Here is a 25,832-nt window from a genome sequence, read left to right as displayed (position 1 = left end):
TACAATTAAGAACCTGTGAAGTAACTTGCTTCACATGTAGCACAGAGTTAGGCCACTGCCAACCTGTGGAAAGTTTGTATGTTCTACACACTAAAATCCTTATAAGGTACCTGTTGAATGTACAGCATTCAACAATTGAGGTATACAATTTTTATTTCTACTTTGCGAACCTTATCCGAGTCCAACTAAATGCATCATTTGATTTCCTAATCATGGATGCTCTGGAAGTCACTTAAGTTTCATGTTCTTAGTAATTATAAATATAATAGATCGTTTGGGATCTGTAGTGACAAGTCATATTGGCTGTCTTTAGTTTTTATCATACATTCAATTCTAAAGCTTACATAAGTTTCGAATGTTCACACAAAACAAAGTGATGTGACACATGATGACAACCCTGTTCTTTATTTTAAACTTTTCAAGCACATGCTAATTACCAATATACAACTGATGTTTAGCATTGCAAGGTCAATGGTATAAACAGATCATTTATGGTTGTACATTTTGGTACGTCTAGGTAAGACAAGTAATATGATATATCATAATGTAACCCTGCATAATGTAACCCTGTGTGTCTTCACCTTTTCAAGCACATGCTAGTTACCAATATACCAGTAATGTTTGGCATTGCAATATATATGGTAATAACAGAACATTTTAGGCTCTTATTTGTAACTCTTCTCTTTGCTAACCAAGTGATATTCTACTTTATCCTACTACTTTGCATAGTATGCATGAGAACATAGTACTTTATTCCAATGGGTGCAAGTGGTATCCTACGTTTTCCTACTACTTTGTGTGGTATGCTTACAAATATGGTACTTCATTCCAATGTGATACAAGTGATATCCTGCTTTTTCCACCTATACATGGTATGCTTGACAATATCCTAATTTGTTCCAATCGGATTCTTTTGAGTATGAGCTAGTTGTCCCTTGGTCAGTGACAATTTGCCATGTGCTATTTGTCCAATGAAGTGTGAAAGTAACATGCACAATGTAGACACATCATCAAACTCACAAGATTTCAATCATAATAATCATAAGATTCTATCGTTGATCAATCATGATCTTATGATGGGGAAAGAGCATGACATAGTACAAACTCTTTATATGATTGAATTATATTTATCTTTCAAATAGACATGATAAAATCAACACATTTCAAAGAAGGATAATTTGATTTCAACTTGGGAAGGTTTTGAGCCTCAGACCAGCACAAAAGTTTGATCTTTCATTTTGAGAAAAGAGAGGAATTGCTGGTACATTGTATCAATAATTGAATACCTATGATAAACATCTCGCAGTGGACATTTATAGTTGCTCAACATTGTAGTACTATTGTATCTAAAATGAATACTTTGACAACAATTTTACCTCCCACATTGGGCATAATTTATATTGGCATTGATGTTTCATTATGTTGCAATGACTAGGTTGCTTTGCAAGAAACTCCACCATTTGATTATTAAATATTTATCTTGTTGGTATTTATGTTTATTCAATCCAGTCATCATTGTATTTATTGTGTCCAATAAGAAAGCACCTGACAAGCTTTAATTTTGTTGCCTCAATACCTATAAATACTCCTCTACAAAGACACTTCATTATGTGATTATTTATCTTGGTTACAAAGATTTATTTGAATCAATGTTGTCATTCTTGTGTTTCTTGGTAATATAACAAATAGGGTCAGTGTTTTGTTGCCTCTATGCCTTCAAACACTCCTCATATAATCACTAACTCAATTATTTCTATACATCCTTTATAATTCCCATGCACTACATCCAACAACTCGTAGGAATCTAGAGTGTTCATACCATTGGCCCTAGTTAGCATCATTGATCTTGTATGTGATGAGTATTGGCAATCTCATTTCAAATTCACTTGCTCCATGTAACCTACTCATTTACGTAATAATTTGATCTTGCCACCTTTCATGGTTGCTTGTTTCGACCAATGTTGTGACTACTCTTTCTTCTTGTTCACTCACTAAAAGCTCCTTTTTGCTCGCATAATTCAATGTGTGATTCCATGTTCTTGCAATATGACAAATGTAGGATGAGATAAAAAAAATTAGAAAAAGAAATGCACATGACTAAGAACAATAATCTATTGGCACCATGCATTCATGAGGTAAGAATCCTTACATGCATGGATAACGAGCTAATCTAGCTTACTCGGTTTCAATTGTTTACTATTTTAGTCCCTAAAAATTTTACTTAATCTTTGCCCATCTCTGTAAAATTGGCGCAAACTTTCCCTAGTTGTTCATGGTGGTTATTAGCAATACAAAATTAATTTCTAAGCACAAGGTGAAACAATCCATCTATATTGTTATGGGCAGGACCATAATTTATCCCGTGATAGTTTGTACCATAATATTCTACACATGATGATAAAAATGTGAGGGTTAATCGAGAGTGTACAGATGGGAGTATTACTTTTAATCCTAGGGATTGAGACAACCCATAAGGGCAAGTATGAACTTGCTTGGGGGCCTTAGATCTGGCTATAAATATGAGGCCTAGCTATCCTCTTGCGGTGAGTGCGCACCAATACCAAGTACGACTCAATGCCATGGCGGTGGTATTGGATGTTGTTCAAAGTTCAGGTCCTTCTCGATCCCTTCACTCGGGGGTGGTTGGTGGATCAACTCCTTTCTTTCTCTCTCTTTCTCTTTATTATCTATCATCTATTTCCTTGTTTTATGCTTACATTAGAAGTAATCTCTAACATATGCATCATATCGGAAATGTTAAATTGTCCTACATTCACTCTAACAAAGATTGCATACACATTCGAAAGTTTACCTTGTTAAATTTATGATAAGATTATAGTATGGTATGGTTTGCATATACATGGAACACGTTCTATCTTTGATAGGAAAGGTATAGCTTGTATAAATTTTGATATTTGCAAATTTCTATGGGCAAGCAAATCGGAGGGTAAAGTGGCAACCAAAGTTGCATGGAAGAAAATAACATGATGCAAGAAAGAGGGGGGGTGACTTGGACTCATTGATCCAAAAACTTAGAGCAAAGCATTATTGAGCAAATTAGTAGTAAGGAGTCTCCTCCATGGTAAGAAAGTTTGGAAAGTGTTGATGAGGCGTAGATTTGATATGTATGTGGTCTCCTAGGACAGGAGGGAAATGGTTGCCGACAAACATATGGCTTTTTATATAGGAAATGAAGCTCAAATCTTCCAAAGCGCTTCAAGGCCGTCCGATGCTCTCCATCATGGCTACTTGGATGTCGCTTAGCGAGGAAATACATTGGAGGCAGCCATCCTCTCCTATGGAGTGGGCTCATCAACCTCTTCTATGGAATCCCAACATTGCTTATGCTAGTGGAAGAATGTTGGGAATGGATGTGGGACTTCCTTGGGCAGATTTAGAAAAGCAATGGCGGCCCAAAGTGGCTAAGTGGTGGGAACACCAACAGGAAATCAATAACATAATGGAAAGTGACAATAAAAAATGGAAGAAAATGATTACACTCATAAAAAATTCTATGTGGATGTATCCTTGGGAAGCTCATGTGGTAGAACGTGGATTTGAGGGATGTAAATGGTTGGGGCGCTTTAATGCTAGATGGATTATTTGGATGCCAATTAGAGTGTTTACTAGATCTAAAAAAGAATGGGAAAAAGTAGACGTAGACAGATGCAAAAACAATGCAGATTCTAAAATCTAGATCTTGGAAGATACATGCATGAAGAACCTGACGTGGGATCTCGCGGAACTAGGATGGAAAACTCTAAAATATAAAATTTGTGCATTTCACAATATGTTGATAAGGTTTGCGTTTAAATTAAATATGTAAAATTTGTGAGTTGGAGTCTTGAGAGATGTTGCATTTAACATAAATAACCTTCATGTTGATTATGCACATTAACAGTCTACTACTTAAAATAGGTGTTATAAATTCAATCTAAGGCTGAAATGGATAACATTGCTTATAATTGTGAACATCAATTTTAGTGAATTAAGCAAATAATTAGTTACTCCAGTTACTTCGATTATTATAATAAGAATTCTTTCCACTTAAGTTTGGGATTATGCACATTGACAATTTGCACTTAGAAAACAACTTTGCAAATTCAAATCTCCATGTCCAAGGTTATAAAAATGCAACATTAATGTTAATTGAGCACTTAGTTCATTATTTACAGTAATTATTACTTAATGACGTACACTTTTTCCACAAGATAATAAGATTGAATGGAGTAATTGTAGGTAATTGAATATGCACATTTAGAATATGTGTTACATGGTTCACGTGCACTAGACTGTGGGAAATGAACTAATACCTTAAAATGTGCACCAACAAAGTGTCTATAAGAATAAATATCTATAAAAGTACCCACTGAATTGAACTTAAAAAATAAAAAATAGGAATGAGTGAGAAAGGTCTAAAAATGTTACAATAACTTGAAAGAGATCACTTATAGTGAATCTATTGTATATAGCAAAACCTTCAAATCTAGTTGAACGTCACTATTGAAAAGACAAAATGATTGATTATCAAGTTAGCTATTCATTATGTCATGATTCATGAACTCCTTTTGTTTTCGTATGTCACATGGAATCAATATTACGTCCTTTTGATTTGCTACAAAAGTAAAGCTTCAAATTTATGCTAAACACATCACAAACTAAGATGTTAAGTTATTAAGGTAGAAGGTAAAATGAGCCTTCATATTAAGTACACAAAAGTAAGTATAATCACGTTGTTTTGAAATATTGATAGTAAAAGGAAGAAATGTTGGAAGTGAGGAAAGGAACTTCGTACAATAAATGTGTGGCATTTAAAGATCGAGACAAACTTTCCGACAAGTTTCCTTATTGATGGCTGAGTTGTGATCATCTTTCATTTAACAAAAATATAGGGGGAAACGTGATAGATGACATATGTTAAGGTATGGACACAATAAGTCGTGTCCTTGAGCTACTACATGTTAAGATAAAGGGAGTGGTCATGCAATGGGGTCCACGAATTTGAGAAGACTTTTGCAAGTGCATCAGCCCCAAAAATGAAAATATTACCATTGATGCAGTTAAAGTGAGTGAGTGAAGCATGCACTTTTCGTTGTCTCGTCATAGGGCTCAAAAATAACTTTAGCTACTCACGAGTCACTCCTTTTCGAACAAATCCAACTTGCATCAGATGCCTAATTATTGGGCACCAAAAGTTCAATGAATGTAAACCAAAGCTTTTATTTATATTCACACATTCAAGGCTTTACTTAGTTAGACTCATTAGCGAAAATAGACAGATGTATATATCGTTTTTCAACAGATACACTTCACAATACTATTTATGTTTGGTACTGTTAAGATCACTCTCATAATTACATATCTATTCGTAATAAATTAACGTAAGAGAACCAATTTTCCACCCACCTGTAAATCTAGTCAACAAGTCTATACTTTGACCCCAAGGGACCCCCCCCCCCCCTCCCCCCCCACAAAAAAAAAAACACATCCTAGCTCACTAGTCTCGATGCACGACACATTAATCAATCATTGTCATTTGTTACAAAGGTCAAAAGTATGAAGAGAATATGTGAATGGACACAAAGTTTCAAGAGGATTCCAACATATTAGAGGAACATAATTAGCATCAAAGAGCATGCGAGAGGCGTAAGTTCATCGTTTGGCCAGTGTAGTCGTTGGAAAAATGCTTCTTGCAATTATGAGGCGACTAAGATAAAGTTATGCATGAGCAAGCACACATGCAAATATATTGTGGAAGTATGATAGATGAGGCTGGGCGAGACAAACTAGTTCCTTGTTTATCTTGTTCGGAACATCCATGCCCTCTATAAAACCAAGAACTAGAGGGCAGACATCAAGAGGGGAGGGTATCAAGAATGTATGGTGAGAAAGCATCGACCGGACTCCATGTCTTGAATGCTGGCATCTGAGACGACAACCCGTCCCATGGAATGGTCATGGCCACCTATACATGTACATAATGCATACATGCATACATATGAACACATACTCAACAAACATGTATTATTGTATATACATACGAAACAAAAAAACCATACATACATACAAACACATACTAAACATACATAGACATATACTAAACAAACATGCATATACATACGAATCAATCAAACATACATTTATACAACACACATACTAAACAAAACATACACACACACATATACTAGTAACTATACTATAGCATACATATGTAAATACATACATACAAACACATACCAAACATACATAAATACATGCATACAAACGAACACATACTAAACAAGCATACACACACACACACACACACACACACACACACACACACACACACATACATACATATATACACATATACATATGTAAATACATATATACACATATACATATGTAAATACATATATACAAACACATACCAAACATACATAAATACATATGCATAGAAACGAACACATACTAAACAAACACACACACACACACACACATACACACACATATGTATACTAGACTACACTACACTACACTACACTACTATATGTACATATAAATACACATGTACATACATACATACATACATACATAAGTATATGATATATCATATACATACATACATACATATATGTTATGTACATAGGAAGAATATTAGATTCCATGCATTGTTTTGGTTCTTCCAGAGTAAGCAGGAAAATCTGGATATACATTTCTCTCTCCTCTCTCTCTCTCTCTCTCTCTCTCTATCAAGAGAAGCAGCTTCTCTCTCTCTCTCTCTCTTCTGTGCGTCTGAGAGAGCGTGGACTTTCTCCGTGGTGTGTTCTTTCTCCTGCTTGTTCCTCATCCGATTAACCGTCAATCATCTCCTCCCACCTCCACTCCAGCCCCTGCAGATAGATCATCGCCATCGCCATCGCCATCGCCATCTCCATCGCCATCGCAGCTCAGTCCTGTGCTCTCTTCCTGATCCTGCAATAAATCATCCTCTTCCCCACCCCTAGCGCTGTACCTTTAATCATCCGTCCCTCACCGTCAACGTCGCAGTCATCCGTCCGTCCCAAGATTCATCGCCTCTGTGTGATTCACCCGCCTCTCTTCCTGCTCACATAATAATTCATATCTCTTTCCTAGCTCCGGGTTTTGCAGATCATCGTTTGTTATCTCACCCTCATCTGTCGGGAGCTTCATCAGCGCATCTGTGCTTCCCATGGCGTCCTTCCTGATCCTATAATGATCCTATATTCCCAGCTCCAGTTCTACAGATTGCTACAATCATCATTGTCGTCATCCTAAAGTCTCCCACACAATTCCGGTACAGGTTCTTTTACATTCGGAAGATTCTGTTCATCATCTTGTTGCTTCTGTAAGTTTGGGTTTTTCATTCCTTTCTATGTAAATTATGTTTTGTTCTTTACTCCCCCATTTTGTTTATTTACTTTCTTCTTTATTAAGTTGTCGCTTTTTTTTTCTCCATAAGGTCTTGATTGTTTGTCTAAACAGCTGTGTGGTATACTATTTGATGTTCATCCTGCATCACTAGAGTTTCTAAAGCACATTTGTTATCCGTCCTCTCTTCTTCGGGGCTTGCCTCAAAGACAAATGAACTTAAGGAATTCGTTTTTTCACTAGGACTCAAAGCCTTCACAAATCCGGTCTTTTATATTTGTTCTTTTAATCAAAGTCCTTGCAAGATCCACGACATTTCTATGCTGCAAAGGTGTTTCTTTCTTTGTTGTTTGAGTGTCCTTTTTCTATGCTTTAATCTTGCCAAAACATTTGTGTCTTTGACATCCCTTTCAGATATACTTTACCAATTCTGGTACCTATGCTCTTTATAAAAATCCTTGATTATGTAATTGTCCAGAGTTCCATATGTTGCCTATATTATCTTCTTACATGCCTTCCTGCTAAGTGTAAAGTTAATTCAAACATAGAATCTTTTTCAGGTCCTTCGCAAACCCCTGTACTTCATGCATTTCATCATATCATCTCCTACATTTTTGTAAGGTCGTTTGTTATCTGTATTTTCGTGTTATAGTATTGGTTGTATGGTTGGATTCAAGATGAATTGGAAAGGTAATTCTTTCATCCAATGCCTTCAAAGATCCTCCACAAAGTTGTTTCATGTTTGCGTACTTCTAGACATGTTTTTTCTTCTTCTTAATCCGTCCTCATACAGCCGTCCCATCAACTCATTTGTTGTATCTAAAATCTGGAACTTATGTTGGGGTAGCTAAATCTGTTCACCTTTACAGTTAGTTGTTCTCAAAGTCTAATGTATATTATCACCCAGAGCTCTCATGGACATATTGTAAATGCATCTTATAAGGAACGTCTTGCTATTTCAGGTGTAGATTTTTTTTGCGGCAAAGCATCTGTGCAGACTGGTAATGGTTCTGTATCATCCCAATTTGGTCATTGAAGTGCTAATATCAGCAAACAGATGTTTATAGACAAAAAAGACATTGACCATGAAAAGCAGAAACAGGGACAGAGGGAAGCTGAAGAAGAGGAAGGATCTCGAACTCCATATGATTTTGCGAGCGCATTTATTGGGTAAGGTATCTATTGTGAATTGGATTGCCCATTATTCATGTGCTGATGATGGTGTTTTGTTTTTTTGTTGATCCTTTTTCTTTGTAGAACTAATGATGATGGAGATGAATATGATGATAACGCAGAAAATTGCCATTCTGAATCGGGAAGGGAGTGTAGGCAAGACAGAGAGGGAGTTGCGAATTCCCTGAATGAGAAATTCATTGAGCTAGATACTGTACCGAACAATAATGTCAGTGGGGAGATTGAAAATGGACAAGCAATAACACCAAACAGAAGCTTGACATTGACATTGAAGGAAGTTTTGGAGCTGGGAGATACCTGTGTTACTGGTTCACAAAAGGAAAATGAGACCGGGCAGGATACTCTACCAAATGATTATAACAGTATCCACTTTGAAAACAACAAAGCAAGTAATCGAACCAGAAACTTGAAATTGGATGAAGTTTTGGGGCTGGGAAATACATGTGTTACTAGTTCCCAAAATGAAAAAAACTCTGAGCAGTGTACTGTACTAAATGGTAACAATGATGTTGACTTTGAAAAGAATAAAGCAATAACACTAACCAGAAGCTCAAAATTGGATGATGTTTCAGAGCTGGAAGATACGTTTGGCATATCCCATAATCAAAATAACTTTGACCAGGATACTATACCAAATGATAATGAAACTATGGAGATTGAAAATAGACAAGCCATAACACTAATCAGAAGCTCTACATCTGATGACGTTTTGGAGCGGGAAGATATGTTCGCTACTAAATCCCAAAATGAAAATGCTATGTGGGATATTACAATGGAAGGTAACAACAATGTCAACATTGCAGATATTACAAGATCCCAAAATGAAGTTTTGGGGGTGGAAGATAACTGTGTTACTAGACCCCAAAATGGTGGAGATATTGAATTGGGCACTGTATTGAATAGTAATATTGATTCTGGCGTTAAAAATACTAAAGCAGTAACACCATCTGATGAAATTTCGGAACTGGAAAACACTAGTTTCCAAAATAAAAAAGACATTGAGCTGGGTAGTCTGAATGATAACTTTAATGTCGACCGTGAAAATAGAAGATTGACAACATCAAGTGGAAGCTCAACATCTGATGATGTTTCACAGCTGGGTGTACAGGATTGGCATCTCTTTCAATCATTCCTCGAGAACAATCCCTCATTATGGGATGTTCCAGAACCCTCGGATCAAGAGGATTGGATAGAGACTGTAGAAAATGAGATTGTAGGTAAAGAAGATGTTTCCAGCATGATGGTTACGAGTAGTAATGAGCAGAAAGCCACAGACACATCAGTAAAGGTCAATCAGCTAAAAACTGTGAAAGCTTACACAGAGGCACAGTTCAGAGCTGTTATTGTGCATCTTTTGAAGGGGCGGGGTATTGAAGGACCAAATCATGTCCATGATAAATGGTCTGAGATTATCTCATCATTTGTATCTGATGCTATAGGTTATATAAAACCAGGTTTAAATCTTGGAAAGGGGATGGATCCGGGAGTTTATGTAAAGGTTAAATATATTGCTAATGGACAGCCAAGTGAAAGGTAAATAGTTGATCTTATCTTTGTCTTTAAACATAATTTGTTTGTGACATGCTATCAGTCAAAGTATTCTTGTCCTTTGTTCATTGCAGTCAATTTGTGAAGGGGATTGTGTGCGAGAAGAATGTAGCTCACAAGCGCATGAAGACTAATATTGAGAATCCCCGGTTACTTGTATTGAGATGTGCATTAGACTTTGCTCCCTGTCAGCTTTCCTCCGTGAAGACTATTTTAGAGGAGGTGAATTCATCTGATCAATGTGCTCTTAGATGTTATTATGAAGGTTTCTCAAAAAATGCTATGTTATAGCAACGAGGGGTCCTACTAAATGGGTGCATGTTTCTTGTAGGATCAAAATAATCTAAGCCTCATTTTATCGAGTATAGAAGAATTTCATCCAAACGTATTATTGGTTGGAAATGCTGTTTCACGTCAAGCTCAGGAGTGGGCCCTGGGGAAAGATATTTCTTTGGTCGTCAATGTTAAGAAATCTTTATTAGAACAAATTGCCAGATGCACAGATGCTACTATCATTGAGACTCTTGGAGATTTAATAAACAGGAACCCAATAACAGTTGGGCAGTGTGAGCATTTTTATGTTGAGAAATATATAGAAAAGCATATCAAAGGTTCCAATGAGGTTACAGAGTCATCAAAGACTCTCATGTTCTTCAAGAATTGCCCCAAACCTTTTGCCTGCACGGTCAGTATATCCAGTTTAAACTAACATGGCCTATGAATGTATGCTCGCTTTTCTTGATTGAGAAGTACAACTTTCTCTTAAGATGTGCTAAATTGATTTTTGTCACATTTGGGCTTGGTTCGTAATTGGTTTTGGCATGACCTGAGTCACCAGCCTGTTTAACTGCTGGTCATAATGATGAATGCATGGTTAGGAATGGTTTTTAATGAATATAATTGCATGCTTGTGGATATATCTTGTAAAAAAAAATGGAAAGTAGAAAAGTAATATTATCATCTACAAAAGGCCAAATGACCTATGAGACCAAAAACATGTTTACAAATATATGAACCGGATACTATAAATATGGTATATAGTCTATAAACAAATTAAAAGCTAGAATTGAGGTGTGATCTCATTATGTCCCTCGTTGACTCCTACGGCAGACAATGATGGCTTTTGTCTCTTTTTAGATAGTGAGGTTGTGGCAAGGTTGTGGCTGTGTAGTGCCATGGAGTGTTGTGACCCCTTGAGGGTGTTTAAATAGGGATGGACGTTTGTGGAGCTGTGGCTATGAAGAAGTTGGTAGCGTTTCTGGGTTGGCTCAGTTCACTTGTGTCCTGTCCCTTGGTAGATATATTCTGTTGCTTCTCAACAGTTTCTTTAGGTAGCGTTGAAGTTTGAGCAAGGAGAGTTCCAAGTACATCTGGTCCTCAAATTCCATGATTTTATAAGGGTTCAAAACCTTTCCTAAAGAAAGAAAGATATACTAATGTCTTTTAAGAGGTCAAAATGGCCTATAAGACCAAACAAGAGATTTCATCTGAAGTGTTGTCTCGTCATTGAGAACACCAAATCAAAATAAATAAATGTTACTAAGTGAAAAAAGTAAATAAGATAAAAAGAGACTAAAGAATCTTGTTATCGATACATGTAAGATTCTCATGTCAGATATATTATAATTTTTTTCTTCAAAAGATCTCTAGCATAGGTCGATCCAGACTGGAGAGGTCTCCAACGCGAGGGAAGCACCTGCGAGGGCAGGAGAAGATGTTGTATGCTCCTCTGAGTTCATATCGAGATGATAATTTGTTCCGAGGCATGTAGCTATGGCATGTGGCAAACACATGCGATATCTCCAGGATGTTATTCTTGTGATGTTCTATCCTTGTGCCTACGGGGACTGGTGGTTTTATCCAAGCCTGTTCTATATCCAGCTTTGCAATGCCCATTTTGATGATATGGCTCGGTTCTGTGTGGTTGAGATCCTAAATGGGGCTGTCAAATCTGTATTGGAAAGGGGAAACTCATCATTGTCCATGGCACGAAACTTCAGGCTGGTATCTCCTCATGCTAGATGTTTTTACAAGTTAAGTGGCAGTCGTAGGTACCTGTTGGGACTCCTACAATATCTGCTGAAAGTCAAATCATTTCGAAGAGGGCTTATGTGCTGGTGTAGCTTCTAGTTCTGCTCTGATAATTAATGTGATAGATGACTCGATCATGATTTTACATACTCAACTAGCAGTTCTTGATATTTGAATTGGTGTTCTTGTCTAGTAATTCATGCTCATGTTGTGTTACATACCAATACATAGTTTTCCGAATATTCATTTCAAAGTCTCTATGTATGCAGAAAGTTTCTAGCGTTTGTAGATGGGTGTTTAGTTCCTTTGTGAATCTCGAATCAGTACAATGTTATTTGCATACAATAATATTGGCATTGAAAGTCCTGCAAGGCTACCTCCTGGCTCCATCTGTTGCCATAATTTGAATCCTCATCATCGTACATAGTCTGAAAAGTGTGGGCAAGTGGACAGCCTTGTTTTGCAACAATATTACCGTTCATTGGATTCAACATCTCCCAGTGCCCCAAACTCTAGCTGTGGCAGATTTGTATTATGTCTAAAATCCTATTGCATGTCCTTCTGCATATCAATGTCTTATAGAACCACATGGAATTTGGTGAAGCAGCAATTTACCTTCTTTTCATGTGCATTGCCCCGCTCAATGATGACTCTAAGTCTGAATACATGTCTATAGTGGTGTAGAAACAAGTTTCTCTCTCACTAAACCTGTAAACATATAAATGAGTTACTTCCTAATAATTGATAACCTTGTGAAGTACGAGTCTATATCAATGATTTATGATCTTCTACCTTCCACATGTATTAAATTTCAATATTGAGTTCTTATTACTGCCATTAATCTTGGTTCCTTTTCTTGATATCTGTCAGCTGGGTATGCATGTGTGACAGCTATTGGAAGTTGTCAGGGAAGTATCTTGTCATAATTCCTGTTTCCGTTATGTCAGATATAATAGATGGAGATCCCATCGGGTAGTGGACTGCTTGCACCTTCTTTTGGGTTCCAATATGTCAAAGCATCTGATTTGGGCCATTGTGGCAATCCATTGTATATCACAAATCCACATGCACATCCCAAGGTTAGAAAATGTTTGCCATATTCTGTTACTTCACTCATATCTTGAGCTTGTCGATTTAGACCAAATCTTCTGCCATAATTTTTCTATAAACAGCCTCATTGGTGTCAAACATAGTTGTTTGTTAACCTTAGTTCGTGCATTGAAGTCTCCTAATAGTATTATGTCCTCCATAATAGAAAACCTTATATCATGATATAATTGTAGATATGGCGATTCTCCGAGAGTTGTAAACCTTGAGTAAGCATGTGGAAAGTAGAAATTGCAATATATAGTTCCCTAAGATGCCCACTTTTGATTCTTATGCACATAAGACACCCATCTACAGCATAACATACCCTATATCAATGAGCTCCTTTTTGTACAACACAGCCACTCCTGCAGAGCCTCTAGTGCTTCATAGTGTCTGTGGTTGGGGATGACATCGTGACTCCCATCTATATCCTTGTAAATCAGGGAGTTTACCAGCCATGCATTGATGGGTCTTTGTAAGCATAGTAATATCTGTGTTCTTGAAAATGCCTTCAAATTACCTGGCATCTGTCCTTAGAGAGTCATTGCAATTCAACGTAGTCATGCGTAAGGCCTCATAGGGCATAGACCGTCACATGGCACTCTTCTATGTAATAATCATGTTACCATCTCTATATACCACCCATTTGTTCCTTTCTTGCATCAAACACTGTTCGACAGTCGCAATCTTTTCAAATTGATTGTATGCTTGCTTAGATAGATGGATTATAAATTGATAGAGTGAAATTGTGGGGGCTATATTTAACTGGCACAGGAATTTGATGAGGAGATTGTTCCTCATTAAAGAACATATATATCGATAAACTTACTACATATAAAGCATGACCAGTTCTGTTATAATTTGACAGGAGCTACTCGGTAGGCAGTGCTAACCGTTTATTACCTCTTTGTATATGATTTCCAAGATCTGTTATATTGAGTCTTGTTATTTAACTTTTCTTTTTAACGGTAGTTTGCTGCGATAATTGTGCTTTCAGGTTTTACTCCATGGGTCAACGAAGGAGGAATTAAAAAAACTGAAGGCGGTAGTTCAACGTGCAGTTTTTGCAGTTTACAATTTGGCATTAGAAACCTCTTTTCTTGCTGATGAGTGTGCAAATTTAGTTGAATTTCATCATTACTTACCTTTGAAGATTGCTCTCCCAAACAAGAAATCAAAGTCAGAGAAGTCCATTTCAAAGGTTCCCGATTTCTCAGCATCTACATCACAAGTTGTTCTTGATGTGCCATCAGGAAATTTGCCAGTTTCAGGCGTTCCAATCTCATCAGTTGGTTCAAACAACTTGCTTTCTGATAATAAATCTTTCCCAATGGAAGAAAGATCTTCCGAATTTGGTGGCATCACTGAAGATCATGTACAGATCAAAGATAATTCGACTGAACTTAAGGCAACAGATAAACAATCAAAAGCTATGAATGGAGGATTTTCTTCATTAGAACTTGATCATGTATCTGATTCCAATAATCAACATGGTCATGTGCCAAAATTGTCTCATGAGGAATATTCTCCCTCTCCATCTGATCAGAGTATCCTGCTTTCATTTTCTAGCATTCTGAAGAAAGGGATTGTTTGTCAAAGAGGAGATTTGCGGAGAATAATTTACTATGGTACATTTGACGAGCCTCTTGGGACATTTTTAAAAGGCAATATTTTGACCACGGTATTGGTTTGAATTTTATGGATAAGGTCATTTTAAGTTCCAATTGTTTGTGTTCTGCTAGCTTCTGTTGTGTCTCAATGTTATCTTTGTCAATGGCAACCGGTGAAAGAGTGGCATGTATGATCGATTTAATTGTATGACAGACTTACAGGTGTCCATTCTGTCAGCATACAAAAGAGGAGCATGTTGACTGTTACACCCATCAACAAGGAAGTTTAACAATATTTGTGCACAGGCAGAATTCAGCTTTACCTGGAGATGATGGAGGTAAAATATGGATGTGGTACCGATGCTTGAAGTGCCCATGGATTGATAGGGTACCTCAATGTAGTCAAAGAGTAGTGATGTCAAATTCTGCTTGTGACTTATCGTTTGGCAAGTTCCTTGAGCTGAACTTCTCTAAACATGCAGCAGCAAGTAGACTAGCATCATGTGGACATTCTGTCCATCATCATTGTCTTAGATTTTATGGGTAACAATATTATTACATAGTCCATTTATTCTGCAAATATGAGAATGCATGAAGAATGATAGATACTAAACACATTTGTGATGGTTGTAGGCTTGGAAACATGATAGCTTGTTTTCGATATGCTCCTGCTAATGTGTACTCTGTCAATCTGCCTCCATCAAAGTTAGAGTTCAATTACTCAGAGCATGAAGATTGGCTGCAGAAGGAATTTAAAGAGGTATTTTCCTTTGATTGTTGCTATATCTAGGGTCTGACACTTTTTCTTTTTCTGCCTATGATATTACGTGGATATTTTTATGTCTAAGATCTGTGTTATTGTCAGTGGATAATGGCCAAGGAAATCCTAGTTTGCAAGCTGAGAATCCATTTAATATTTTCTTTTCCCCCTTTTAGCATACACATTCTACATCCTACATCCTACATCCTGCAGGCATTAAAATTCTGAAACTCAATAACCTCGGGAAATTTCATACAGCTTACCGAAATATTAACCTCATTATGTCTTCAATGTATAATACAAGAGGAAGTAGATACATGGCCGAATTTGTGAAAATTATCAAGAAAATGCACTGATAGTTCCGATTTCTAACTTTTTAAGAGTTCTGCACACTCAAGGCATGTAAGATTTGTTTCTTGAATATTATTTTTCTATTTAAGGCTCCTTACCCTTTTTTTTGATAATGTTATTGGAGGATCGAGAGCCTCTTCAAACGATTAGGAAATTTATCTTCAGCTTTACCCTTGAATGACAGCCAGCCACACATGAGGTCATATACTCAAAACTCTTCATTTGTCTTATGAGGGGTATCTCATTTTTCTATTTCAAGGCTTGTTGAGAATGATTAAAATTATAGTCAAAACGGCTAGCCCAACGGCTAGTCAGCCTCAACAGCTAGTTATCCCAACAGCCAGATCTTGGCCTTTAAGAGGAACCTTCTCCTCATGTAAAAAGTGATCTCTGTGTTTTTCTCTCCTGTTGTGACATACATGTATATTCTTGAGAATAAAGGTGTTTTTCTCTTTTTTCAATATGGTATCAGAGCCTAGGTCTGTCCCTTTGCAAAACCCTAGATCCATCCCTCTGCTGGTGTGACAGTTGTCCTACACAGACGCAGACTGGGCCAGTTAAGATTTGTTTCTTGAATATTATTTTTCTATTTAAGGCTCCTTACCCTATTTTTTTAGAATGTTATTGGAGGATCAATATCCTCTTCAAACGAGTAGGAAATTTATCTTCAGCTTTACCCTTGAGTGACAGCCTGCCACACATGAGGTCATATACTCAAAACTCTTCATTTGTCTTATGAGGGGTATCTCATTTTCTATTTCAAGGCTTGTTAAGAATGATTAAAGTTATAGTCAAAACGGCTAGCCCAACGGCTAGTCAGCCCCAACAGCTAGTTATCCCAACAGCCAGATCTTGGCCTTTAAGAGGAACCTTCTCCTCATGTAAAAAGTGATCTCTGTGTTTTTCTCTCCTGTTGTGACATATATGTATATTCTTGAGAATAAAGGTGTTTTTCTCTTTTTTCAATATGGTATCAGAGCCTAGATCTGTCCCTTTGCAAAACCCTAGATCCATCCCTTTGCTGGTATAACAATTGTCCTAGCACCCAAGAGAGGAAAGGGAGGCTTCTCCTTCGAGGATGACAGTGCTATGTGAATGAGAGGTGACTTTAGAAAAGAAGTTAGAAGAGGAGAGGAGAGAAGAGATAGTCCAGGTTGAGAAGATGGATGAGGTGTTGTCAAAATTGAACGAGGATCAGGTGAAAACGTTGGGGAAATACATGAAGCAGGCTGAGATTGTAGCGTCTGGAGGTGTGATGGGAACACAACCATCACCTCGACTTCTAGAATATGGAGGATGTGGACAAACTAGAGGTTGCAGTCGCGGGGGCTGAAGAGGTGGAAGAGGAGGTCACTGGGCAAACCTGATGGTAGCAGAAAAAGAGGAAGGAGTTAAGGTGGTGTTCACTGAAGAGGATCGAGCTCTCTTAGAAAAACTGAGGAAGCAAAGAGCCGTATTAATGTTGCTACCTATGCTTATTCAGCCAAAGGTACTAGTAACCCTCATACTCTTGCCTCTACACCATAATGGATAATTGATTCTGGTGCATCTAGGCATGTGATGGTTAATGCTAGCAAGTTCTCCTCATATACTCACTTAGCAATACCATAGAGCATTCAAACTGTTGATGGTACAACACAACCTATAGTTGGGTATAGGTACAGTGAAATGTACCAACTCTGTGACATTGTCTAATGCATTGCAAGCTCCTTCTTTCCAAGTAAACCTATTATCCGTAAGTTCTATCATACTCCAACTGAAATGTTTTGTTTCTTTTGATATTCCCAAGTTAACATTCCAGGAAAAAGGGACATGTTGGAGACTTGGAACTGGCACATGGCATAATGGACTATGGTATTTGGATCGTGAAGGGCTGGATTCAGCATTAGCATCTATGGTAGAGGGAATAGATGTAAGGGCATCTAAAATGAGTTGTGAGGGCTTGTTGATGCTTTACCACCAATGTATGGGACATACCTCTTATGGGGTTTTGAGTCGGGTGTATCCACACCTTTTTGAGAAGGCTGATAAATCGAAACTTGTTTGTGAATTTGGTAAGCTTACGAAAAGCCTGTATGTTAGTTCAGGTCATAGGAGTCCCCATGCGTTTGATGTGATACACTCTGATGGTTGGGGACCGTGTTCCACAAGTTCTATTAATGGATGTAGATATTTTGTCTCTTTCATTGACTGCTTCTCTCGTGTTACTTGGTTATATTTGATGGAAAATAAGAATGTAGTATTTGCTTGCTTTAAAGATTTTCATAGAGCTGTTCAAACTCAATATGGTGCAGTAGTAAAGGTGTTGAGGTCTAATACCTGTCAGATCAAGGAATACAACATCAAATTACATGCCCATATACACCAGCACAAAATGGAGGAGCTGAGAGGAAGAACATACATCTTCTAGAGGTAACAAGAAGCATGATGATTTCTATGAATGTCCCAAAGCAGCTATGGGGACAAGCGGTTTTGACGGCTGCCACATTGATCAATAGAATGCCCTCTAGAGTATTGGAGTGGAAGTCTCCATGTGAGTTGTTGCAAGGAGATAACTCTGGGATCCTTCCTTTGAAGGTGTTTGGATGTGTGTGTTTTTGGGATACTCTACTACACAAAAGGGGTACGTTTGTTGGAGTCCAATGGAGAAGAGATTATTTGTGAGCATGGATGTCCATTTCCGAGAGTCGGAGCTGTATTATAAACAAGAAGTAACTTCACCCTTTGACGACTTAATTGAGACTGAAAATATGAGGGAAGGAGATAATGGTGAGAGGTTGCTAAAAATAAGATCCCTACACTAGCTGAGAAACAAGTGAGCGTAGGAGATGAGGAAGCAGAAGGAAAAGAAGACGAGGAACCTGTATGTGTTGGGACTCAAGCTGAGGGGGAGCTAAAGGTGTATACCTGGAAGAAGAGGCAGAAGGAAGGAAATATGAACACGTCTGCAGTGCCACTTGTGCCATCAAGTCTCATGTCCCGACTTGCCTGGATTTATGAAATACCTATAGAACTCCCAAACCTAGAAATCACCGGTGATTTCCTCTCCTCCTATAGTGGTTAGGAGGACCTCCCACAGTAATGCAAGAGTCCCTCCTGATCGTTATGGTTTTCTTCATGATATTGCTTAGTTTATCTCTTGTTCTAGCATATCAGCTACACAAAGCATCCATTGCATCATTGGGCTCTATCACTTTACCCAAGTGTTGGCAGGTTGCTAAAGAAGATCCAAAGTGGAAAGCAGCTATGCAAGAACTTGGAGCTCTTGAGAAGAACAAAACTTGGGAGATTGTATCATTACCACCAGGAAAGAAGGCGGTTGTGAGCAAATGGGTGTTTACAATAAAACAGACCCCAGAGGGCAAAATAGATCGTTATAAAGCACGATTAGTAGCTAAGGAATATAGTCAAACATATGCCATTGATTATGATGAGACTTTTGCACCTGAGCACTATTAGAACGCTTATTTCCTTAGCAATGAATAAGGATTGGAAATTACATCAACTAGATGTAAAAAAATGCATTCGTTCATGGAGAGTTGATGGGAGGAAGTGTACATGGATGTCCCCCCAGTTTTTGGTACAATTCAAACAGTAGGCAAGGTTTGTAGACTAAGGGAGGTCGCTTTATGGAATGAAGCAATCTCCTCGAGCCTAGTTCGATAGGTTAAGAAGGGTTATGGTGGGTATGGGATACTAACAGATCAATGCGGACCATACATTGTTTTTTCGACAACACAAGGAGCATACTACATTACTTGCTGTTTATGTGGATGATATAATTATCACAGGTAATGATGAAGGAGAAATTGCCCAACTAAAGGTACAACTAGGTAAAGAGTTTGAGGTGAAGGATCTAGGATTGCTATGATTCTTTCTTGGAATTGAGGTAGCTCGTGGGGCAGGAGTTGTTCTATCTCAGCAAAGATATGTATTAGATCTTCTCACAGAAACTGGAATGTTGGGTTGTAGGCCTGTAGCTTCTCCAATTGACCCAAAGATCAAGTTAACTGAAATTGCAGGAGAGAAAGTTGATCGTGAAAGGTATCAAAGATTGGTAGGTCGGCTGATTTATTTGATTCATACTTGTCCAGTTATTCATTTACAGTAAGTGTGGTAAGTACGCTACATGCATTAGGAAAGGTCATATGGATGCAGGAGAGAAAGTTGATCGTGAAAGGTATCAAAGATTGGTAGGTCGGCTGATTTATTTGATTCATACTTGTCCAGTTATTCATTTACAGTAAGTGTGGTAAGTACGCTACATGCATTAGGAAAGGTCATATGGATGCAGGAGAGAAAGTTGATCGTGAAAGGTATCAAAGATTGGTAGGTCGGCTGATTTATTTGATTCATACTTGTCCAGTTATTCATTTACAGTAAGTGTGGTAAGTACGCTACATGCATGAGGAAAGGTCATTTGGATGCAATGCCAGATTTATTTGATTGCAGGAGAGAAAGTTGATCGTGAAAGGTATCAAAGATTGGTAGGTCGGCTGATTTATTTGATTCATACTTGTCCAGTTATTCATTATAATTCACTTTCAGTTACAGAGTAGTCTCGCTACCAAGCACGTAACTTACATAAACTCAGAGTTCTACCTTTGGTGAACATATGCTTAGAAATCTCCTTATTCCATACTAAAAAATATTTGACAATAGAGCAAACATGCACATATATTGACAAGGTTGCTATATGTGAGGCCTTTCATTGTTCTCTTTACTACCTATGCCATATTCTTGTATTTTTCTATAATTAATATTGAAGTTTGTTGGAAACGTTTCATTGTATCTGGAAAATAAAGAACAAATAAAACTTAGATAAGGCAAAAGTGTGAACATCACTTTGGATGGTTATGGCATGTAACGTATCAAAGATACCTTCATGTATGAAGGAAATGTCTGGTGGCTAACACTTAAATAAACATGAAACTTGAGAGTAAATATTCAAAGTTTTATGATTGATAGTAAATATTTCCAGTTGGTCATAGAGTTTGGAAATCTTCATTAATGTTTAGACATGTTTTTGTAGATTGAAGAGAACGGGAATGCATTTTTCAAATCTATTTCAAATCGTCTGCAACGTATTAAGGAGAACGAAATTAAAAATGTTGGGGAAGTTCTCGAGATTCAGAATAGTATTTTAGAGTTGGAAAATATGTTGTCAACACAGAAGGAGGGCTTTAGAGTAAGTGAAAATGTTGTCTACACTTTATTTAAAAATGCAAAAACTTGTGTAATGTTGAGCCCTTCTTGTATTTTAGATAGCTTTGACAGGGGCCAAGCCAGGACATGTAGCATATCAACCGCAAGAGACCAAGCCAGGACATGGAGCATATCAACCATGTGTTGATATTCTACAACTCAATAAGATACAAAGAACCCTCTCAAAATACTCCACCATGTGGGAAAGCCAGATACAAAACTTGCTATCATCTTCAAAGTCATCAAAGCCTGGGTTTACTGTTTTATCCTTTCTGAAAGATATCAGCATTGGAAGTGGAAGAACTAAACATCTGGAAGAAAATCAGGAGTTTCTTGTTGATAAAGGTCATAATGTGGTTGTTCCCAATGTTCAGACTATTCAAGGCACCAGATCTATGGAGTTCATCAGTAAGGAAGGTGATATTGTTGATAAGGGGCATAATCTGGTTGTTCCTAATGTTCGGACTATTCAAGGCACCAGATCTTTGGAGTTCATCAGTAAGGAAGGTGAAGAAATAATGACAATGAGCAATAAAGCTAGACTAAAGGAATTTGTCTCAGTTGATAGGACATTAAATAGTCTTGCATGCATCAACACAATGGAAGACTCAAATGAAATAAAATCGTCAGAAAGACTGGACGAACCTGTTAAAGTTTTTTCTGATAGTGGATCTGCAACTAACCTAAATGAAAGCAATTCAGGTCCAAGTGAGCCAGAAGAAATAAGGACAATGAGCAATAAATCTAGACTAAAGGAATGTGCCTCAGTTGATAGGACATTAAATAGTCTTGCATGCATCGACACAATGGAAGACTCAAATGAAATAAAATCGTCAGAAAGACTGGACGAACCTGTTAAAGTTTTTTCTGATGGAGGATCTGCAACTAACCTAAATGAAAGCAATTCAGGTCCAAGTGAGCCAGAAGAAATAAGGACAATGAGCAATAAATCTAGACTAAAGGAATGTGGCTCAGTTGATAGGACATTAAATAGTCTTGCATGCATCGACACAATGGAAGACTCAAATGAAATAAAATCATCAGAAAGACTGGATGAACCTGTAAAACTTGTGTCTGATGGAGGATCTGCAACTAACCTAAATGAAAGCAATTCAGGTCCAAGTGAGCCAGAAGAAATAAGGACAATGAGCAATAAATCTAGACTAAAGGAATGTGGCTCAGTTGATAGGACATTAAATAGTCTTGCATGCATCGACACAATGGAAGACTCAAATGAAATAAAATCGTCAGAAAGACTGGACGAACCTGTTAAAGTTTTTTCTGATGGAGGATCTGCAACTAACCTAAATGAAAGCAATTCAGGTCCAAGTGAGCCAGAAGAAATAAGGACAATGAGCAATAAATCTAGACTAAAGGAATGTGGCTCAGTTGATAGGACATTAAATAGTCTTGCATGCATCGACACAATGGAAGACTCAAATGAAATAAAATCATCAGAAAGACTGGATGAACCTGTAAAACTTGTGTCTGATGGAGGATCTGCAACTAACCTAAATGAAAGCAATTCAGGTTCAAGTGAGCCAGAAGAAATAAGGACAATGAGCAATAAATTTAGACTAAAGGAATGTGGCTCAGTTGATAGGACATTAAATAGTCTTGCATGCATCGACACAATGGAAGACTCAAATGAAATAAAATCATCAGAAAGACTGGATGAACCTGTAAAACTTGTGTCTGATGGAGGATCTGCAACTAACCTAAATGAAAGCAATTCAGGTTCAAGTGAGCCAGAAGAAATAAGGACAATGAGCAATAAATTTAGACTAAAGGAATCTGGCTCAGTTGATAGGACATTAAAAAATCTTGCATGCATCGACACAATGGAAGACTCAAAAGAAATAAAATCGTCAGAAAGACTGGACGAACCTGTAAAACTTGTGTCCGATGGAGGATCTGCAACTAACCTAAATGAAAGCAATTCAGGTACAAGTGAGCCAGAAGAAATAAGGACAGTGCGCAATAAATCTAGACTAAAGGAATCTGGCTCAGTTGATAGGACATTAAATAGTCTTGCATGCATGGACACAATGGAAGACTCAAACGAAATAAAATCGTCAGAAAGACTGGACGAACCTGTAAAACTTGTGTCTGATGGAGGATTTGCAACTAACCTAAATGAAAGCAATTCAGGTCCAAGTGAGCCAATCCCAAGCACTCTGAGATCCAAGGATATCAACGTCTATGGAGCATCATCGGAAGTCCATGATTTTCTACCATCTTCTCTTGATTCCATACAGACAAGTAAATTGCATTTGATCAACACATTTAATGAAGCGAGAATATCAGAATCTCGGATTTCTGATGAAGATTCGTCAGAAGAACATATCAAGAATCCAGACGATGGTAATATCCAATTGTCAGAAGACAATGACAAGAAGCTCGACGATCAATGGAGAGACATTCAAGAGTCATCTGCTATAGAAGGCTGGGTCGGTGCAACCTATGCAAGCATCCGTGATAGGGATAATACAGAGGCAGGGAAATCAGAAAAAAATTTAGATTCGTCGTCCACCCAATGTTTTTCACCTCCAGTCCTAGATAAAGCAACAGGTCAAGAAGGGTCAAAAGAGTCACCTACAGTAGAGATTGAGGAAACGATGATCTCCTTATATGATGACGAACCGACAAGCATCATTGCATATGCCATTGCTTCACAGCATTATAAAAGCCATTTTCCTGAAAGAACGGATGAAAAAGAGCTTGAAGAAAAAGAGGACAAAAGAATATTGGACAATGATGGTGGTCTTTTCCACTCACTCCACTGGGTGGAAGGTAGCTCCTACCTAGTAGATGGTAATAAGAGTAGTTCTAATGGATTGCCTTCTGGCTCATCAGCACATGTGAAAATTGATTTCACTGGTGACAGCCCTCGTGGGAAAATAAACTGTTCTGTCACGTTCTATTATGCACAAAAATTTCAAAGCTTGCGGAGTAAATGCTGTCGAAGTATAGAAGAGTTCATCGTGTCTCTTTGTAGATGCAAGAAATGGGGGGCAGAAGGTGGGAAGAGCAAAGTGTATTTTGCGAAAACTGCAGATGACAGATTTGTTGTCAAACAAATCACCAGGACTGAGCTTGATTCCTTCATGACGTTTGCCTCTGCATATTTTGAGTATATAACGGATTCACTCAAAACAGGGAGCCCAACTTGCCTTGCGAAAATTCTTGGCATATATCAAGTGAGCCTACTCTACAGATCCTGTAATCATTTTATTTTCGTGATTTTAAAAATAATATTACTAGTTTTTTTATTTACCAAACTACCCCTAAAATTCTCAAACCTACCAGACTACCTGGATTACTATCAGCAGTAAGTATTTTACTGATTGAAGGGGTAATCTGAAGCTCTTTAATAGCTTAGGGGTATTCTGGAAAATACCTTACCTATTATGAGTTTTTCCAAGTTTCTCCCATGTGTTTTTACTTCAGCGATACTTTAATACTTCTTTAAACCTTAGAAATATAGCGTTACAGTGTTTTTTCTATCCCTCACAGGTTATGGTAAAACATGTAAAAGGCGGCAAAGAGGTCCGTATGGATCTGATGATCATGGAAAATCTGCTTTACGGTCGACATGTTACTCAAATTTATGACTTGAAAGGTTCTTTAAGATCCCGTTACAATGCAGATATGAATAGAAAAGATGCTGTCCTTCTAGATCAAAATATGGTGGACTCATTTCCCAATAATCCTATCTTCATAAGCACCAAGGACAAGAGATTATTAGAGCGAGCAGTGTGGAATGATACAGCTTTTCTTGCGGTCAGTTTCCTCACAAAACTTTATACTAAATTGAAGGGGGGGGAAATGGCAATACTGTCTGTTTTCATTGTTTCCCAATATGCCCTTAAGTTTTTCGTATTCCAAGAGTTCCTTGAGTTTGATTAAAGATTGATTTGATTGTTATGTGTTGCAGTCTGTTGATGTTATGGATTATTCCCTCCTTGTCGGTATAGACGGAGATAGAAGGCAGTTATACATTGGGATAATTGATTTCATGAGACAATATACATGGGATAAACAATTTGAGACATGGGTAAAGACTTCAGGAATACTAGGCGGACCAAAAAAGACACCTCCAACTGTGATCTCTCCGGAGCAATATAAGAAACGGTTTCGGAAGGCAATGAGCTTGTACTTTTTAAAGTTTCCTGATATAACGTCAACTGATTCAAATGATGCACCAAAAAAAAGCTCAGTTTCCAACACTGATGCACCAAAAAAAAGCTCAGTTTCCAACACTGATGCACCAAAAAAAAGCTCAGTTTCCAACACGAATGGATCAGCAGATGATTCTCAGAAGCTTTTGTAGGGTGAGACATTCAATTACCACATTATAGATGTATATTAAATGTAAGGTTAGTGTTTTCTTTGGTTTATTTTAAAGGTTGTATATGAGCTTCTGGTCTGACGTCCAGGTGTAATTATTGTATATAAATCTTCTTTACATTTCTTCATGTGATGTAAAAGTGGAAGGTTTGTGAATTCTTTGACTTCTGAAAAAGGTTATATAAGAGCTTCTGTATACAAACATCTATATATTTCATGTGATGATGGCTGCATGAAATTTTAGACTATGCTGTAAAAATGTGAAAGAATTCTTTATTATAGAAACCAACTATTTGTTTAAATAGTTTCTTTACTTGTAA

The 25,832-nt window shown here is 37.5% G+C and overlaps 1 protein-coding gene across 1 annotated transcript; it reads left to right on the top strand.

Annotated features, from left to right (window-relative positions):
• Nucleotides 1–8,342: 8,342 nt before the first annotated feature.
• Nucleotides 8,343–25,714, top strand: LOC147856735 (1-phosphatidylinositol-3-phosphate 5-kinase FAB1A-like). The gene is made up of 13 exons (XM_087328383.1): nucleotides 8,343–8,544; nucleotides 8,632–10,101; nucleotides 10,191–10,338; nucleotides 10,448–10,801; nucleotides 14,234–14,917; nucleotides 15,061–15,389; nucleotides 15,480–15,606; nucleotides 20,990–21,162; nucleotides 21,275–21,579; nucleotides 21,670–24,362; nucleotides 24,679–24,945; nucleotides 25,100–25,344; nucleotides 25,411–25,714. The coding sequence occupies exons 1-13, from the start codon at nucleotides 8,432–8,434 to the stop codon at nucleotides 25,493–25,495; spliced, it is 6,993 nt and encodes a 2,330-aa protein (XP_087184509.1). The 5' UTR covers nucleotides 8,343–8,431; the 3' UTR covers nucleotides 25,496–25,714.
• The last annotated feature ends 118 nt before the right edge of the window (nucleotides 25,715–25,832 follow it).

Source organism: Azolla caroliniana, unplaced genomic scaffold (genome assembly GCF_043228905.1).
Source record: "Azolla caroliniana isolate FFs.n. ecotype wild unplaced genomic scaffold, voAzoCaro1.0.p SCAF_12, whole genome shotgun sequence".
Taxonomy (NCBI): Eukaryota; Viridiplantae; Streptophyta; class Polypodiopsida; order Salviniales; family Salviniaceae; genus Azolla; species Azolla caroliniana.
The sequence above is the reverse complement of the archived record's forward strand: the minus strand, read 5'-3'. Positions and strand labels throughout refer to the sequence as shown.